The sequence below is a fragment of the Balaenoptera borealis genome (genome assembly GCF_965194805.1).
Source record: "Balaenoptera borealis genome assembly, chromosome: 8".
Taxonomy (NCBI): Eukaryota; Metazoa; Chordata; class Mammalia; order Artiodactyla; family Balaenopteridae; genus Balaenoptera; species Balaenoptera borealis.
The window spans coordinates 54,932,824-54,952,932 of NC_138865.1; the positions used below are offsets into that span (position 1 = coordinate 54,932,824).

The 20,109-nt window shown below is 39.4% G+C and overlaps 1 protein-coding gene across 3 annotated transcripts in view; it reads right to left on the bottom strand.

The window, feature by feature from the left end:
- The window catches only part of ADAMTSL1 (ADAMTS like 1), a 470,823-nt gene that overhangs the window by 310,402 nt on the left and 140,312 nt on the right, over positions 1-20,109 (bottom strand). For all 3 annotated transcript variants that reach the window (XM_082401580.1, XM_082401578.1, XM_082401579.1), the window contains exon 5: positions 3,740-3,866. In XM_082401580.1, the coding sequence (XP_082257706.1) occupies positions 3,740-3,866 (127 nt within the window). The remainder of the gene's footprint in view (positions 1-3,739; positions 3,867-20,109) is intronic.

Genomic DNA, 20,109 nt, shown 5'->3' on the forward strand with positions numbered 1-20,109 from the left:
AATTGCAATCCCCTCCAACAGCTTTGGCTGGCAGCCCATCTCTATCTCTGGTTCTTTTCCTCCCCTTTCCTTTTTCCCATGATTCCTACCACCCCATGACACATATATATTTTATTTATTTGTTTCGTCCTTTTGTCTGTCCCTAACACCAGTATGAAAGTCCCATAAGAAAAATGGATTTTTGTCTGTTTTGCTCTTTCCTGTGTTTCCAGCACCTAAAACAGTTCCTCAGCACATAGCAGGTACCCAAGAAATATTTGTTGTTGAACAAATGAATGAGTGGCTTGTGAATATAGCCTGAGGTCAGGTGCAAGGTGGAAATTTCTTTAGAGTTTTGTGCTCTCTTTAAAAACATTCATATGTTATGTGTTTTATTATAAACAGCCTTTACCTCAGAATCTTTGAGCCAGAATGATAAACCTGGAATACGTTTACCCATAGCCATTATAAATCAGCATAAGCACAGTCTGAGAAGGAAAGCTAGGTATTAGGAGCTTCACTTTATCTTGATATAAATTAGTTTATCTAGCCCTTGACACTCAAGGGAGAGAGAGAGAGTTTTTGGATACCCAGGCATTTTCAAAACATGCAGCTACATTTGAGAAGTTTGCAAAGCTGGAGACATCAGATTGATACCATATAGGCTGACTCTGGGTCTACGTATATTCTGAGTATACTTGGAGAATACATAATATGGTACGAGCCAATAACATCTGTGAGAAAATGAGCCTTTAATTTTAAAAATCAAAAGTAAGTCAATGCAACCTAAATTTGATGCTTTTTTTTCATCGGGTTGGGGAAGTAGAAAAAAGTGACCAGGAGAAATGGAAAGGCTGAACGCTATCAGTGGACAGTCTTTTCCTTCAAAAGGGGGGCAAGAGTGCCTAGGTCCAGCTCTAGTTCTGTTTTCTGCATTTCTATTAGGCAATAATAATGTCTTTTAATACAAAGATGGCTTCTTTTTTATCCACCAGCAAATGGCAGCCATTTGCTAAGTTTCTCCTACTTCTCCTTTTCCTTCTGGCACTTTCCACCATGGTCTTTCTCCACTCTCCTATTTTTTCTTTGTTCCTTCGAGGCTTGATAACATAAGGGAAAAACTTGAATGTAAGTTCAGAAGAAAATGAGTTCAACGTGGGGAGTATCAATAGAAGGAGTTTGAAAAGAGCGTGTGGCTGGCTTCTAGTGCTTTTTGGCGGAGAGCAGGGGAGAGACCTGGCAGAACTCCTCCAGGCCTGCACGGGTGGAAAGCCGCTCACCTGGCTCAGACACTGGGCCCCGCAGAGCAGCCTAAACTTTCCTGCCTGTGGGTCACCTCACAGTCTGTAAATACAGGGTGGAAGGTTCTTCTGGGGGTGGAGAAAACATAAGTGAAGCATCCTGTTCAGCATCTGCTATAGATTGTGGTGAGATGCATGCATACGCTGGGCTTTACTGATATAAATCATTTTGTCATGAGGCATCGTCGGTGCTAAGGTAAAGGAATCAATCGCCTTGTGTCATTAGGGATCAGCATTGGGTTGTGTGTTATGTAATCTACCCACTGTTGGTTTGAATAGAGCACTTTTCATTGAGGTATCTATTTGCAGACCTAGAGATGACTTATGGCTCTCAGTCTGCTTTAGTTCTTTCTTTCAGAGCTTCTCCGCCTTTGTTCCAGTGATTCAGGCCCCAAAGGACCCAGATCACCCTTTAAACAGGAGGGTAAGAGGAATATCTATCTGAGCAGAGTGATTGGGCTTTTCTATGAGGACAGCAAGGCAGGGGACGCGAGAGGGAATAAAGGAAGGAATCTCACCATGAAAACACACCCCAACGAGCTGCCATACAGCAGTCACTGCACGAATGCCAGTCGTCTCTTTTTGTGCCTAACAGAAGTCCCTAGATTCCTAGATAATGAACACTGACTCAATTATGTGACACAAATGATTAGAATGACCTCGACTCTTCAGTATTCCTTAAAGAGCTCTATAAAAGTGACCTTTTGTTTTTATTTTTTTTAAATAAATATTATAGGGCTTTAATAGATTCTACGCTTTAAAAAAATCACATAGTGACCTTTTAAATGTAACTTTTTTTCCCCAAATATCCCACCATGACTTCAGAGATTTACAGAAGAATTATGGCTCTATCCTTCTCTACTTTTCATCTTCGAAATTGTTTAATTTGTCATCTAATAGGGGAAGCTACCAATGCATAACCACAGGAAAAAAAATCTCACCTGAATGTACTACATCAATGTCTAACTTACCTCACCCTTCATCATTCTCTCTGCTCAGGTCTTTTTTTTCCCCTTTTCTGCAGAATCACATTTTTTACTGCCTGCAGGCGTGGTAGAATGGGGAGAGTTCCCTACGCTGGCAGCTCCGATGTTTCACGTGTTTAAAAGTTCCTAGTCTTTTTTCCTGCCTCCTCTTCTTCCCCAGACCCTCATCCTTTTGGCGAGCTGCCTTTTCCTGACTTCTCAGAATAGTTCTCCAGCAAACAGTGCCTTTTCTTCTTGACCTACAAGTCCATTTAAAGCCATAAAGCCCCCATATGTCAAGTGCTTTCCTCCAGCTAGTCAACAAGTAAAGAGGACAAAACCACAGTCAGTAAAGACATTCATTCTCATTTCCCAAGCCAGGGGAGACATGTTCAAAGAGGCCCTCATTAAGGACCTACTGGAGCATTCTGGATAAAGGCAAAATTGAGACATTATGCCAAACAAGGTCAAATTATTCTAAAAAATGCATGGCCTTGACTACAAGGGTTGTTTTATTTCTATCTGCATCTGCTGCAGCACCTAGAACAGTGATTGTCACAGAGAAGCGTGTATGGTAAAATGATCTGGATTCCTGGGTGACTCTGTTGTTGGGTCAGGTATCCTGAAAACATGTACCATCTACCCTAGCAGGACCCAGCTGGGTAGATACTTGAAGTACCTCGCCTTGATCCATGTAACTGCTTTACAAATGTCCCGCCATGGAAACAGTCAGCGGGGTTTGGGACAGTCCAGAGGAACAAATGAGTGCTTAAGCTCTGGAATCAGACTCTGGGCTGACATCTTGGCTCTGATACTTCATAGTTGTATAACTCTGAGCAAGTCACATAATCTGTCTAAGCCTCAGTTATCTCATTCATAACATGGGGATAAACAGTACCTTGCTATAAGGTTGTTATAAGGATTAAATGAGATGATCATGTAAAGTTCCCGGCATGTACATGTATAGCAGGCACACATTTATTCAGCTGCTATAGAGAGATTAGGGCACAACAGTCAATAAATGGCTTCACATAATCACTGCCCAATATTAATTCTGGAGAAACCTGTGATCAGCACTGATCAAAGGTCACTTTGTAAATGAAGACCATGTGATTTCACAGTGGCAGGAGAGCATTAGTTCTGATCTGCCCTCTCTCTCTGCTATTCCACCAGACTAAGTCTCAGTTAGGGGTCGGGATTCAGTTTGTCCTCACACTGGGCAGCAAAGCTCACGCTTGCACATAGAGTGTATCTAGATCCAAGTCTAGTTCCCTCCTAATGTGCCTCAAAAGCAAAGGTTTCTTGCTTGGGGTTGCAGTGGGTGACCTGACTTGTCTTACCCAAACTAATCCACAAAACAGGAACCTGAATCTCCTCCCACAGTATTTTCATATTTGTCTTCATTTTGATGGAGGTGTTATTCCCTAGTCGCAGGGAGCTAAGCCAGGGAGTATCAGAAGGCCCAGAAATTGCCCCATCTCTGGAGTGTCTTACGTTTGGTTGCAGAGAGCTGGGATTTATATTGCCCTCGGACCAGCCTGCAGGTGGACCCATCTCCGTTGCAGACGCCACAGTTATCTTCCTTGATGGTGCTTCCCAGCTGGTGATCGCAGCCAACAATCTAACAAGAAAGAGAGATGTGCAATTCAACCAGGCGCCTACTGATATGGAGGGATCCATGGTGAGCCCCATCACCGCCAAATCATCCTCCTATCATCCTTGAGAGGGCTAAGACATGTTTCCCATGAAGGGGACTGAATTCAGCTGGAATTTGAATCAGGCTAAGAAGGAAAAAATGTAGCGTGGATAAAGACATTTTCATAGTTCAAATATACTGAAATATACAAAGAGAAAGAAAGATGGGAGGGAGGGGGGAAGGAGGGAGGGAGGGAGGAGGAGAAGGTGAGGGAGAGAGGAAGATCCTGAACTATTAACATAATGGAACCTTAATTCAAAAATAATTCCCGGGCTTCTCTGGTGGCACAGTGGTTGAGAATCTGCCTGCCAATGCAGGGAACACGGGTTCAAGCCCTGGTTTGGGTAGATCCCACATGCCGCGGAGCAACTAAGCCCGTGAGCCACAATTACTGAGCCTGCGCGTCTGGAGCCTGTGCTCCGCAACAAGAGAGGCCGCGATAGCGAGAGGCTCGCGCACCGTGATGAAGAGTGGCTCCCGCTCACCGCAGCTAGAGAAAGCCCTCACACAGAAACGAAGACTCAACGCAACCAAAAATAAAAATAAATAAATAAAAACTAAAAAAAAAAAAAAAAAAAAACTAAAAAAAAATAATTCCCAATGTCAATAATTATGCTTCACCCAAATCACAAAAAATACAACTGTGAGATAACTGCAGCAGGAAAAATTTTATGAATAATCTCTATGTTCTATATGTTCCTTAGAATGTAAGATGCATAAGGGTGGGGTTTTGTATTTTGGATTCATTGATGTATTCCAAGCAACTAGAACAGTGCTTGGAAAATTGTAGGACTTCATCAAATTATTTGCTGGGGCTGCCCTGGTGGTCCAATGGTCAAGACTCCATGCTTCCCCTACAGGGGGCATGGGTTGCATCCCTGGTCCGGGAAATAAGATCCCACATGCCATGAAGCACAGCCAAAAAAAATATATTTGCTAAATGATAATTAAAAATACTCCCTTTTCTAGCTAGCACTTCAACTAAGAAAAGAGAAACAGAATCACAGAATCAGCCAACAGACAAAAACAAGGTTAGCATGCGTGTGTGTGGTGGAAGAGAGGATTGACACAGAGGCCAGCAGAGATAGCCAACGGTGAGTGCCTGCTATTGACTGGCCCTGTCCTATACCAGGCACAAGACACACATCTCATTCATTCTCAAGACAATCATGGAGGTCATGAAGCTTGCCAAGGTCACTTAGCTAATAAGTAGCCGAGTTCTAAATACATCTAACAAAACATTTGTGCTTCATCCAAATCGGGCTTAACAAAATCACAAGCCTTCATCAATTATGTGGGCAAACTCATCTGTATCCCTAATCTTTTCTTTCCAATGTTCAAGTTAAAAAAAAATGCAAATCCAAACTAAATCAGGTTGTACCTCTATAGTTCTAGTGAAACCTAATATCAAAAGACTTATTCTACTCTCAAACTACTTCAACTACTGTCTTTGACAAAATAAAATGAGAAGTGTAGTGACATTTGAAGGGGCTTATCTTCACAATGTCCCCACAATCCATCCTGTCTTTCAAAAGGTTGTTAACATGAACTCTCTTTGAGGCTTGATTTTCATTTTGTGCACCTTCAACTAATAATTGCAAACACATGTTTAGGCAAAAGTATGAAAAATACAACTGTTTTACTATTGTGTTATTTATGTGCTATATTTTTAAAATGTGGTAACATGTACCTTTCCCCTAAAAGCACACAGGCATCTTTAAAAATACATAACAAAACAACAACTCTTTCAGCAGCTGTACTTGTTTTAAAATGTAAAGATGTCAGGAAAACATAGTGCCCAAATCTTAAGTGGAGAGTGAAGGGGGGTTGGTTCCACCTCTGGGCGTTCACTGTGGTCAAGCTGCAATCGGTCTCAATATGTTCAGAAGTTACAGTGAGGCCACTTCAGAATTCACGTCAGCTTTGTCCATGCAGAGCCCAGCATGTGCTGGCTTCTTTGATGTCCTTCTCTATAACTGCAGTGAAATTATTTTCAAAATTCTTATCTGTAGATGAACCCACACATGAGCTGAGCAACTGCATTCATTCTTATATTCCAAGCACAGTGTGAAATGCAGTGATTGAATCCAACAGTGATTGAAGTCCTGTTATGAGCCAGGCACTCTGCTAGGAGCAATCCAACGGTGAGTTCTAGTACATATGGGTCCACCCTCATGGGACTTAGAGTCTAGTGGTGGAGGCAGATATTACTCAAATCATCACACACATGCAGAATGATAATTAGATGAAAGCTATAAAACACAGATATGGGGTACTCTGAGAGCTTAAAGTATGGGTAGATCTGTTTAGAAGGGCCAGAGAAGATTTTCCTGAAGAAGAGTCTTTCGAGCTGAATTCTGAATGAGGAGTCAGACTTAACTAGATGAAAGGGAGGTGTTGCTGTGAGGCTTACTGTATCTTTTAGTCATGCCTAGATACTAGCTAATTAGAAAGTATGCAAAACACAAAGCTGGCAAAAAAAAAAAAAAAAAAAATCAGACTGGATTTGCCAACAAAAGCAAAAATAAACAAGGGGGGTGGGCTACATCTAACTAAAATCTTTATGCACAGCAAAGGAGACAAAGAAACAAAATGAAAAGAAAACCAACCGAATGGGAGAAAATACTTGTAAATCATATATTTGATAAGGGGTTAATATTCAAAATATATTGATATAAAGAACTCATACAACTCAAGAGAAAATAAACCAAACAACCCAATTAAAAAGTAGGCAGAGGACCTGAATAGACATTTTTCCAAAGAAGACATCCAGAGGCCAGCAGACACATAAAAAGATGCTCAACAACATTAATTATCAGGGAAATGCATATCAAAAGCACAATGAGATATCACCTCACACCTGTCAGAATGACTATTATCAAAAACACAACAAATAACAAGTGTTTGTGAGGTTGTGGTGAAAAGGGAACCCTCCTACACTGTTAGTGGGAATGTAAATTGGTGCAGCCCCTATGGAAAACAGTATGGAGGTTCCTCAAAAAATTAAAAATAGAACTATCATATGAACCAGCAATTTCATTTCTGAGTATTTGTCCAAAAGAAACAAAATCACTATCTTGAAAGGATATCTGCACCCTTATTTTCATCACAGCATTATTTACAGTAGCTAAGACATATAAACATTCTAAGTGTCAGTTGACAGATGAATGGATAATCTCTATCTACCTACTTACCTACCTACCTACCTACCTACCTACCTACCTACCTACCTATCTATCTACCTACCTATCTATCTATCTACCTTTCTGAAAAAGAAGAAAATCCTGCTATTTGCAACAATATGGATGCACCTTGAGGGCATTATGCTAAGTGAAATAAGTCAGACAAAGACAAATATCATACAACCTCATGTATATATGGTATCCAAAAACAAACAAACAACTCATAGATACAGAGAACAGATTGGTGGTTGCCAGAGGTGGAGGATGAGGGTGGGTGAAATGGGTGAAAGTGGTCAAAAGGTACAAACTTCCAGGTACAAAATAAGTAAATCATGGTGATGTAATGTACAGCATGGTGACTATAATTAATAATACTGAATTGTACATTTGAAAGTTGTTAAGAAAGTCAATCTTAAAATTTCTCATCACAAGAAAAAAAGATCTGTAACTATGTGTGGTGATGGATATTAACTTGACTTATTGTGGTGATCATTTTACAATATATACAAATATAAAATCATTATTTTGTACACCTAAAACGAATACAATATTATGTCAATTCTATCTCAATAAAAAGATATCAGAAGACTAAAGCAACTGATTGCCTTAGTAGTGTTGAATCCTTTGAGAAAATATGGCAATCTTAACTTAGGCAGTATTCAAAGAACCATTGACTCTACTGTTCTTGTTTGGGGTTGAAGAGAGATGACCTTAATCTTATGAGATACTCAGCTGTGTGGAAGGGCAGTGGGCATGGGAACTCATACTCTCAGGTATCTCAAACCTGAGTAGGTTTACTCCTTAAATTAAAGAAATTTCAGGTTTTTCAAAGGATTTAACTTTCTCTGGGAAAATTTTAATGGACTCTGATGTCTCTAAAGGAGTCAGAAAGGAGATAATCATGAAAATCTCTCTCTAATCCTAAAGATTTCTTTTGGTTCCAAAGCCATTTTAAGAAAAGAATAATCCAGCTTCATAGATCCAAAGTAACAGTCATATTAGGAATAGCTAAATAGAAGGTGACATACTTTAAGGCTAACTTGGCCAGACCACCAACTTAGTGTTCCCAGTGTGGGTTTATGGACCCTAGGATATGAACCAAGTCAGTTCTAACTGAGCTTTGTTTAACTTCAGAATTGAAAAGACAAATATCTCCCTGACACAATAGTTTTCTTTTCTTTCTGTATCAATTCCCTTTTAAAATGCCAAAATATTTTAACTCAATTATAGATAAAATGTTCTTATTTTGGTCCAAGTGGAAAATTATTTGCAGTTATATCAGGAAAATCATTGTTGACATGTCTCAACCTGTTGAACTTGAAAAACTATTAATTAAAAATCAGTTAAACTATCAGTTAAAGAGCTATCATTAACAATAGAGAAAAAATAAATAGAAATACAGAAATGGCTTAGTTGGCAGGTGCAATGCCAGACTCCTCTGTGCCTTTGCACGTGATATTATTTCTGCCTGGAGTGCTCTTTCCCAATTCTTTATTTGGCAAACTCCTATTCATCCTTCAAATCCCCAATTAAGTGTCTCTTCCTCAAAAAAGCCTTTTTCAGATTCCAGAATTATGTACTTTAATGGTCAATACTTTCTCAGCCTTTTGTTCATAATTCCATGTAGCAGAGAGTACTAATTGCCACCTAATACCCATCTATCCTATTTTTCTCAGTAACAGAACTCCAATTTTATTTAGGGTGGCAATATATCCAGTTAAAAGAATACATTTCTCATTGGCTATGTCACCAAGTTGTAATTAGTGAAATAAAAGTGGGAGAGTTATGTGGGACTCCTGGGAAGGCTGCTTACAAGAAGCTGACTTAGTTGGGGAGGGTCCCTTTTGCCTGCCGGCCTTCTGTTGGCTCCAGTGGCTTTCTTAAAAAATGAGACAGTCTTGAGAATGGAAGGATGGCAGAGCAGAGAGAGAGAAAGAGCCTGGTTCTGGAACCCCACTTGGACTGGTTACATCTTGACTCTTTTTTGGGTTTTTTTTTTTTGGTGAGAGAGTAACTCCTTTACGTGCTTACGCCAATATTATTTTGGGGTTTCTTTTATATATACTCAATTCAAACAGCTGTATAATTTATACTGAGTTTAATCTATTAACATGTCTGTCTCCACAGCAGATCATGGGCTATTTGAAAGTCCCTGTTTTATTACTCTTTCTATTTTGCTGGTTAGCACAACGTTTGGCATTTGTGATGTACAATGAATGTTGGTGAATCACTGAAACACACAGCACCAAACATAATGGTTTACTAATAATTCCAGTGTAGGTTACAGATAGGCAACCTTAGACTGCCATCACTGATGACATACATGTGTACAAAAATGCGCATATATGTGTGCATGTGTGTCTGCATGTATCTGTGTACACAGAGAAACAGATGTACTATAAATGACAACTAGAAGCCAAACCTAAACTTCTGTCCTGGTACATGAACAAGAATTACTATAAAGAGCTAGTATTTTTTTTTTTTTAGTTTTTATTTATTTATGGCTGTGTTGGGTCTTCGTTTCTGTGCGAGGGGTTTCTCTAGTTGCGGCAAGCGGGGGCCACTCTTCATCGCGGTGCGCGGGCCTCTCACTATCGCGGCCTCTGTTGTTGCGGAGCACAGGCTCCAGACGCGCAGGCTCAGTAATTGTGGCTCACGGGCCCAGTTGCTCCGCAGCATGTGGGATCTTCCCAGGCCAGGGCTCGAACCCGTGTCCCCTGCATTGGCAGGCAGATTCTCAACCACTGCGCCACAAGGGAAGCCCCTTGGGCTAGTATTTTTAAGACACCCATGTGCACCTATGCTCATTATTAATGAAATGTTATGGAAGGCAATGTTCAGGTCACTGAGTTCCCAGAACCACCCCATTCTGGACAAAACATTAAAGCAAGATAATGACCACTCATAACCTTGTCAACTGCATGGAATTTTTTGTAAAGGGTGGAAAACTAACAGTATTTTGGCCTAATGCAGCTTATTAGTATTCTGCTACTAGGTGTCAGCTCGGTGGTCTAACTTCTTCCCCATCCAAAATGATTGCACAGTTTTGGTTTTTTTTAAAAAAAAAAAAAGACAAAATTTTTGTCCCAGGTGATATAAAAAGTGAGACGCTCCAAGATGTTTTTGTTGTTTAGACATCATCGTCAACTTTTGCTTTTGTGTCTTGAATGTATGCTTTTTGTATACACATACGTATAACATGCATACAGACAGGCAGTTCTTTGTCTCTTGAGGGGAGCACACACACTTAACACTGTTGATTTTTCTTCATTGTTTTTCAGGATTTACTTAAAAGGGGGCAGGGGAAACCCTTCCTAAACAAAAAACTAGAACTATAACATCCAGTCCAAGTTGGCTCACAGACTTTGAGCATGTCATGCAGATTTTAGGCATCAGGCCTACAGTATGTGCTGATAGGGGTTTCTTTCTTCACCTCACATAGCTGATAGCAAGTGAACAGGCAGAACACAAGACTGAAATTCTCTAGACACTGAAATATGTATAATAAAATGTCTTCACCAGGAGCCCCAGGAGAAAGAAAGATCACTGCATGGATAATTTGGAGAATGTAAATAAACACAGTCCACAGGCAGATACCATGCCTCAGAATGACATGCTTAGATGGGTTCACACTGGCCACGTTTCAAATGGTTTCCCGTAAGGACCTCAACTTCTAGCATCAAATACTGAGCCAGTGATGTCAAGCTTTTCTTGATCCAACACCATGAGGTAAGAAATTTTTAAATCCCTTTATTTTCAGCACTGGGCAAGACAAATATGGAAAATGAAACTCTGCAAATCTGATCACAGCTGCTCTTATTTATAATTATTTAATTCAGATAGAACTTTATGGGGGAAGAGAGTGCTCTTACACACATTATAACTCATTTACTATCTATGTTAATAGGGAAAATAGTAGATCTCCAACCTTATCTTTAAAAGATTTAGACATTGATTTGTTTATGCTTTACCTTTTTATAAAATGATTTATAGCATATACACATGATAAAACACAATAAAACTTTTAAAAAACAAAAGAGAAAAATAAGGGTCAAAAAGGTGAGTTACAGCTAGAAACGAGAACTACATAAATGCACATTGTTAAGTCCTATACATTTTCTAGATAGGGGTCACAGATCTGGACGTGAGCTTCCTAGAAAAGAGGAAAACATGAGCAGTGACAAGGGTCACAGCATCTACTCGATCTTTTAGAAAATGTATAGGATAATGTGTTCCTTACAGCGGACACTCAATAAATATTTATGTAATGAATTAATGACAAACTGGTTCAGGAGAATCATAATTACTCAAAGCACTGAAATCCTAGATATGTATCTTCTGTGAGTTTTCTGAAAGACAGTGCCATGTAACAATGTCCTAAGAACATCTGAGCAAATAAATACAAGAAGTTTCAAAGAACTGGCTTTTCAATAACCACTGATGAATCCTAATGGTCAGGGAACATTTAGTAAAACCAAACCTTAAGAAACCAAAACAAATCATCCAGGTACAGAGCATTGTGATGGTCTGACTTAATCTAAGGATAGACTTTCCAGCATTTAGAGCTGGGCTGGCACAAATATGGCACATGCGCAGCTATCTTTCCGCCAGGACCCACAGTGGACATTGCCACCCAACTGTAGCACTATTTGCCAGTGAGATTTTATGTGGCCACAGAACCTCTATAATATTGTGATCTAGAAGCCAAATTCATTAGACTATGGATGTCTTGCAGGGAGACTAAACTAATTTACTACTCCAGAGTCAGAGAAATGAACTGGCTATCTTTTAGACAATTCTCCACAAATATTTCTCTTAAGATGAATGTTTTCTGAAGATATGAATGATTTCAAGTACAGATTATAACACGAGGTTCAGGGAAGATAAACAACTTCCCCAAGGTCACATGGCTGGTAACTAACAAAACCAAAATTCCAACTTGGGATTCTTGACTATAAGTTATAGTAGGATGCCTATGAACCATGGAAAGACACACGAGTCAATATTTAATATGGCAATGGTGATAAGAAGGTTGAATAATCTTATCAAGATCACCACCTCCAGAGCCAGACTTACGTGCAGGGGTGAATAGATGGCTTCAAATGTAATGTGACTTGGAAGCATATTTAGGAAGTAAATGGGAAGGTACCACTTCTCATCTATTTTTGTGCTCCACATCTCTCTGATACGAGAAAACAGGATCCCCGGTCATTCATAAAGATGCTAATAGTGGCCCATGTGCTATGTTTAATATTTCCAAAAGCCTGATGAAAATAGGTTTACCTGCCATAAAACCACATAAGGTCCTCCAAACCTCAACCAACTCATTATACAAATAAACTAAATCCTGATCTTTATTGTACTTATTTTAAAACTGCACTCAGGTCTTAAGGCATAAAATGAGAAAACAAATTATTGCTTAATACATGCAGTGTTTTGAGTCGCTGGAAACTTACAAAACACGAGGCCCATATGAAAAAAAATAAATAAATAAAGGGCTCCTTTGTGTTAAAAAGTTGGGAACCGTTGGTGTGGTCCTTTGTTTGTTGTCCAAATGCCCTTGGGAGGAGTAACACATGAAGCTGTGGATTAGGCTTAAATCAAACCAAATCCACTGAGCATAAGGCATTATGCTGGCTGTTACAGTGCTGCGGGGAGCACACATAGATAATAGGCATGGTCCCAATCTAGGGTGAATGGCTTTAATCAGATCATTTCCTCAGAACAGGAGAGAACAGAAAGGGAGTAAGATCACTAAGACTAAAGGTCATAGGGGTACAGAGGAGGAGAGAGACAGAAGGGAAAGCCTAGAGAAGGGAAAGGAAACTCTATGCTTGCTAGATTTAGGTATAATATATATAGTCTCACTTAATTCTTTTTTTAATAATTGAGATATAATTGACAGTAACATTATATTCATTTCGGGTAACATAATGATTTGTTATTTGTGTATACTGCAAAATGATCTCCCCAAGTCTAGTTAACATCATTTAATTCTTCTAGTAGCCCTGAAAATTAACTAACTTTATGTTTATTTTACAAAAATAAAAGTGGACTCAAAGATTCAACAATTTGCCCAAGATCACATTACTAGGAATTGGTGTTGCCGGAGTTGAATCAATGAGTGATCCCTCTATTCTATGATGTGTGTTCCTCTTAGGGGTTAGAAGGGCAGTGGAGAGACAAGAAGAAGGAGAATGAACATGTTTCTTTCAGCCATACCTTGTTGCCAAAAGGTAACAAGGGCATTTGAACAACGAACAATGGACTACACCAACGGTTCCCAACTTTTTAACACAAAGGGGTCCTTTATTTTATTTTTTTTCATATGGGCCTACCGCTATAAGTTTTTTTCTTATGGGCCTACCTTAACCTACTAAGTACTAAGACTAAGCACCAGGCAAAAAGTACAATCTTTTGCATTCAGTAGCTTTGAAAGTATATCTTTAATGGCCAGGATTTCCTTTTTGAGGGAGCAACTGATTTGATTAAAAAAATTAGTTGCTTTTGTTCAATAGCCACACCCACATGCCACAGGGAAATACTGGTAAATACACACAGGTTATTAGGCTAAACGGATGAGGTGTAGCTCTCCTACACTCTAATACACCACAATCTGGAAAAAGTTTATGTGAAGGCATTAACTCCTCCAGGCAAAGATTTTCCAAAGGGAAACTCCTCGTACGTGGCACTCTCCTCTGGGGTTTATCAATCACTGGTAGGACTTCTCAGTTTCCTCCTAGACTCATGAGAGTCCTTACAATGGCCCACAAGGTCCTGTATCAACATACAGATGGCCAACAGGTACATGAAAAGATGCTCATCATCACTAATTATTAGAGAAATGCAAATCAAAACTGCAGTGAGGTACCACCTCACACCAGTCAGAAAGGCCATCATTAAAAAGTCTACAAACAATTAATGCTGGAGAGGGTGTGGAGAAAAGGGAATTCTCTTACATGGTTGGTGAGAATGTAAATTGGTGCAGCCACTATGGAAAACAGTATGGAGGTTCCTCAAAAAACTGAAAATAGAGTTACCATAAAATCCAGCAGTCCCACTCCTGAGCATATACCTAGACAAAACCCTAATTCAAAAAGATACATGTACCCCACTGTTCATAGCAGCACTATTTACAATAGCCAGGACATGAAAGCAACCTAAATGCCCATCGACAGATGAATGGATAAAGAAGATGTGGTACATATATACAACAGAATATTACTCAGCCATAAAAAAGAATGCAATAATGCCATTTGCATGGATGGACCTAGAGATTATCATACTAAGCAAAGTAAGTCAGAAAAAGACAAATACCATATGATATCACTTATATGTGGAATATAAAATAGGACACAAATGAACCTATCTACGAAACAGAAACAGACTCACAGACATAGAAAACAGACTTGTGGTTGCCAAGGGGGAGGGTGGGTAGGGGAGGGAAGGATTGGGAGTTTGGGATTAGCTGATGCAAACTGGTATATATAGGATGGATAAACAACAAGGTCCTACTGTATAGCACAGGGAACTGTATTCAATATCCTGTGATAAACCACAATGGAAAAGAATATGAAAAAGAATATATATATATGCATACCTGAATCACTTTGCTGTACAGCATAAATTAACACAACATTGTACATCAGCTATACTTCAATTAAAAAAAAAAAAAGGTCCTGTATCACCTAACTGAGTTACCTCTCTGACCTCATCTCTCTCTTTCTCTCTCCCCTTGCTGTTCTTCAAACATTCCAAGCACTTTCTCTCTTAGGACAGCACTGGTTGTTGCCTCTGACTGGAACATTCTTCCTTAGACACCTCTAGAGCAGTTGTCTTGCCATCTTTAAGTCTTTACTGGAAACCCTCACCTTCTCAATAAAGTCTACCCTGACCAGACTATTTAAACCTGTGTCCCTTTCCAGACCCAGGTTCTCATACCCTGTCCCATTTTTTCTACTTATTCTGGGGCACTTATTTTGTAATACAATATAATTTATTTATTTATAATAAGTTTATTGCTTATTTTCTATCTCCTACTAGAACATGACACCACAAGGTCACAGTGTCTAATGATATAATAAGCAACTAATAAAAGTTTATTGAATGAATGAATGAATGAATTCAGTATATAGGTAAGGCCACAGGGGACAGGCATCGATTGTGGGTTTCAAAGAATTTTCCTCCTTGTCTTATCCTAGAACATAATAACGGCTTCCATCACTTATATTCTCTGCCGCTAGTTCCAAAGACCAAAAAGTGCTCTCTGTCAAAAAGAAAAAGATCGCTACAGATGTATCATTTTGTAGCACTGTAATCCGAGAGTTTACTTCCACTTGTCACTCTGCCTGCTGTGTCTCTAGTCTTCATTCACTACTCCAGAATGGCTTTGAGCTGAGAATGCTTATTATTTTTGAGTGTCTTCCTCTGACCTCTTTTCCACTAGGCACGGTGCTCAGGGCTTCACGCCCTCTCTCTAACACCAACTCTGGGCCCGGAAGCTCACTTTGTACTCGATCTCCTGAGTGTCTGATTCTTGGCTCTTCCTGAGGGATGGGAGCTTGCACAGCCCCTGGCCTGACTCTTGCCATTACTCTGTATGAGCTCTAGCCCTTTGGCTGGTTGTCTGGCTGGACCAGAACCACTGTCCTACTTGACCTACAACCCGCCCGCCCCCACCCCCATCAAAGTGTCAGGGCGTCAACCTCCTCTGCGGTTAAAGGCTAAAGGAGGACCTGTTTTCATTGGAATGAGATTTGGCCAGGTGTTCTTTTAAAGGGAGCCAGCTCTATCTTCTTCATTGTCTGAGGTAGAGATATTTTCCTGTCCTCCTTAAGAGCTTGCTTACCCTCTAGAGCGGTTCTGTGGTACTTATCTCTTCATATTATAAAGTAAATGGGAGAAAGGGGGATGTCGATGTTGGGAGTATGAGGCAGCTGATAGGAAGGGCAGTGAATTGATTAGATGGCAAACATTTTTAAGAGTTTTTGCTGGATTGCCTTTCTTGTGATGAAGAATCTAATTCATCTAATGACTGGATAAACACCCTAAAAGGGAAAGAGAATGACTAACTCCTATTTCTAACATTTATTCAATCTTCCAGGTGCTACCGGACTGATTTTACATTTCTCCTTTCTTATTTATTTTGAGGTCTGGGCCGAATTCTTCTGTAAATTTATGGCTAAAAGCATTTGGATTTTTTTTGGCATGTTGGTTTTATTTTTTAGTTGAAGTATAATTGATTTACAATGTTGTGTTAGTTTCAGGTGTACAGCAAAGTGATTCAGTTTATATATATATATACATTCTTTTTCAGATTCTTTTCCCTTATAGGTTATTACAAAATATTAAGTATATTTCCTTGTGCTCTACAGTGGCATATTGTTTTTAGTTAAATGTGTCTGTCTAGTAGTCTTCAGCAGAAATCCCAAGAATTAACCTAGTATAGACCTTTGTGCATACAGACACTGGAATTCATTCTCAGCATATGGTCAGAGGACTTTTCTTTAGCAGGCTGTCTTCTCTCTCCCCAGCTTCCAAAATTAGGGTGTCTGGAGAATGCGAAACAAAATTATACAAAGGCCTGACCCCTGACCTTGCTTCTGTCTAGAAGACTGTGAAGTGCCCAAGAGGGAAAGTGTTGAATTTGGCCTCACTTCACATGGCATTAACTGTGATTCTTTGTGAACTGTGGTGACATCACGCTATACTTTGACATCACTGCTCAGCCTTCCTTCTGCCACTGGGCACACAGCGCAGAGTTTTTGTCTCAACACAAGAACGCTTTGTTGAGAAGAAAGGATAGCAGCTGGTCTTCTGCCCTGGTACCAATGTGGATCTTATTGGAATGTTCCTGTTCAGGAAGTCACCACAAAGTAGCCATTCTGCTCTGATGACTAGAACTCACACACAGAGCTCTGGAAACTTTAATGAAAATTTACCTCTACAGAGTTCAAAATTCCACCTAGGGCCATAACTCAGCAAAATTCTGCATACAATAAAGCTCTCATTGATATGTCTGGATATGTTACCTGCAGTCAATATTCCAAAAGCAGTAGTATGCTGGCTATATGTGTGTGTCAAGGCTGGAGGTATAGAGAAAGGAACAGTAAGGAGGGGTGTATCTGTCTCCCCAAATAATTCTCCTCCATTATAATTTCTCAAGTGTCTCAGATCCCCAGTCAGGAGGGCTTGTGCCATTCCTTGGCTCTCAAGTCAATTCCTGGTTACTTCCCCAAACATATTATTTTATACTAATTCGAAGCTTTTGGACAGTGCTATTAGTCTTCTTCAAAGTCAGTCAAAGATATTCTCAAATGATATATTTATTTCCTTTTCTTGGGCTCTCTACTGCCATTTCTGTCTCAGGTAAAGCCTCAGAAAATTGAGCAAAACAGAGTTTATGCAAAAATATCACCTGTAAAATAACTCCACACTTCTGTCCCATGTGGCTCTAATGCCTACATAAGGCAAAAAGGTTTCAGATCAGCTCGAGAAACTAAAGGTTATTAATCTAAGATTATTCTCAGAGGAGTAAGTCATAGCCCAAAACATTTGGGTGGGATAGTAAACTTCTTTTATTGAAAAAAATGTGCATAATTTTTTAATTCTGTCAGAACAAATAGAGCCGTCGCAATAGTCAGTTCTACCAAGGAGCCTTCCAGTTGGACAAAGTAATTTTTTTCCCTCTGGAACATTACACTTAAGGCCAACCAGACCATACTGTCGCATCTTAGCCTTTCATCCACGCTTTCACTTCCCTGGCCATTTCTTACCCTGGAACATCATTACTTAAACCAAGAATCTACATGTTGTACAGCCCTAAACCATGAAAAAGGCAGCATGACCTTGGGGGGCGGGGGACAAATGACTCAACCTGGATGTGACGATTTATAACCAACTGCTTGTAAACATCACATGTTTTCGGTGTGTGATTCAGTTCTCTCCCGAGGATAATCAGATCTACTTTATATTGTTGTAACAAGTTGAAGTGATACCTTATATAAAAAGAGGCCAAGCACATAACCACTCTGACCATATATCCTGGAATTTCTGAAAAAATTCTATTTCCAAATCTGTTTTATAGTCCTCGTGATTATCAGACCATGTGTCCTAGTCACTTTGGGGGGATACATGGTCATTATGCAAATAGGAGGTATTTGCTGCCATATGTGAAAATGTGTCTAAAGCTGTAAAGGGCGATTTAGTGACTTGAGCACCCATAGTCTTGTCTCACAGCTCTAGGCACAGGGTCAAATTTGCAAAAGCTCAGATCCACTGCAGTGCCTCTGGATTTGACAACAGCACATTTGAAGTAAGGTCACAACCCTTATCCTGTACGGAAATAGACTTTCCTTTATCAGGCAGAACAGATGGAGCTTCACTGGAGAATGTTTTTTTTTCCCCTTTTTAACTTTCCTCTATCCTGGTGAAGTAGCCAATGAAGTAGCAGCAAGCCAGGGAAATGATCTCTGGGAGTTTTAAGGATTCTATTAGTAATGAAAGAAACCTCTCGGGAACTGCCGTGGGGTAGCAAATCATCTCCTCCGCAGCGCACTCAAATGAGAGGGGAATGCTTAGAATTCTTAAAGTATCCTTCCTTAGATCTCTATTCTAGACCACTAATCTGGAGTTAATTCAGGGCCACTTTCAACTGTGTATGAGCGAGTAACAATCATTAAATGTAAATGTCAATACAAGATAGAGATTTCCCAAAGTCATTCTTCTAAAATCTGAAGTCTTAGGAAAAGCTGTATTTTCAGGGGCTGGAGCAATAGCTCAGTCCCGTTTTCTCCATAGGAGCCTGCACGCACATGGATGTGTTGCTATTACAGCTGAATTTAATGAAAGAAAGTGAGTACTCAGCAAACCCTTCTTGGCATAGGGAATATTCAAAATCTATTTGTTTTAAAGAGGAGGAAACCTGGAATCTGAAAGTGCAAGCCAAAAACAAACCAGTTAATTTTTTTTGTAAAAAGGAAAAGTAGTCTTCCTGAAACTGGGAATTTGAATTGCTTATTAATCAGAATTAGCAACAAACCAGTCAAACAGCAGTCACAACGTCCTACAAGAAAAGTGGACTGACTGATTTTTAATAGGTCAAAAAATTTCCTGAGCCAGAAGGAAGGTTAGCTGCTGGATCGGGCTGGAAGAAGGCTGACAATGATCAATTCTGGCCATGCTTTCAAGCTCTAGACTTGTGGGTTTAGGATAAGCAGTAACATTTTGCTGAATCACTGCAATATTGACAATGGCAAAATGAACTGCTGCTTCTTTCATTTTACACAAAAACAAATTCACTTAAAGGCCCCAAGATAAAAAAAAAAAATGACTGCGTACATTTTTCCCATTCAGAAAGATTAAGAAAATTCCACTAGCCACCCACTCACATACATAAAAATGAATTCTGCTTCTTTCCTAAAATTGCAGGCCTAGTTTAAAAAACTAGCTGAAACCTACAAATTTCAAATCTGACAGTACTCAACACTCAGCAGCTGTCTAATGCAAGAATAAAATTAAATTCACATTGAAATCTAGAAATATTTTAAAATTCAGGTTTGTATAATAGTTATAATCAGTTTTTTTTCAGTAGTTTTAAAAAACTACCTAAAAAAGTTAACACAGAAAGCTTATATATATGCTATCTTCTAACTGTCCTAAAGGTACCCAAAGGACCTGCCTCAGTGCCCTCACCTTACTGCTTCCTGGTGGACCATGGGCAAAGAAGAGAAGAAAATTTGTGGTTCATGCAACAATCATAATTTGGCTATACTACACCAAGTAATAATTCCTCTCCATGTACTGTGTATAAGGCGTGTTGTTTGAGATAATTGGTTTATATTTTAAAAATATGCAATATGTCTTTATCAATACATCTATGTGAATCCAAACAGAAATATCCCCAAATTCTGCAAGTCTGGGTCTATCAAACACCACATTTGTTAGAAGAACATGATTTAACCACTGATTTTAAGGTTTTCAAGTGT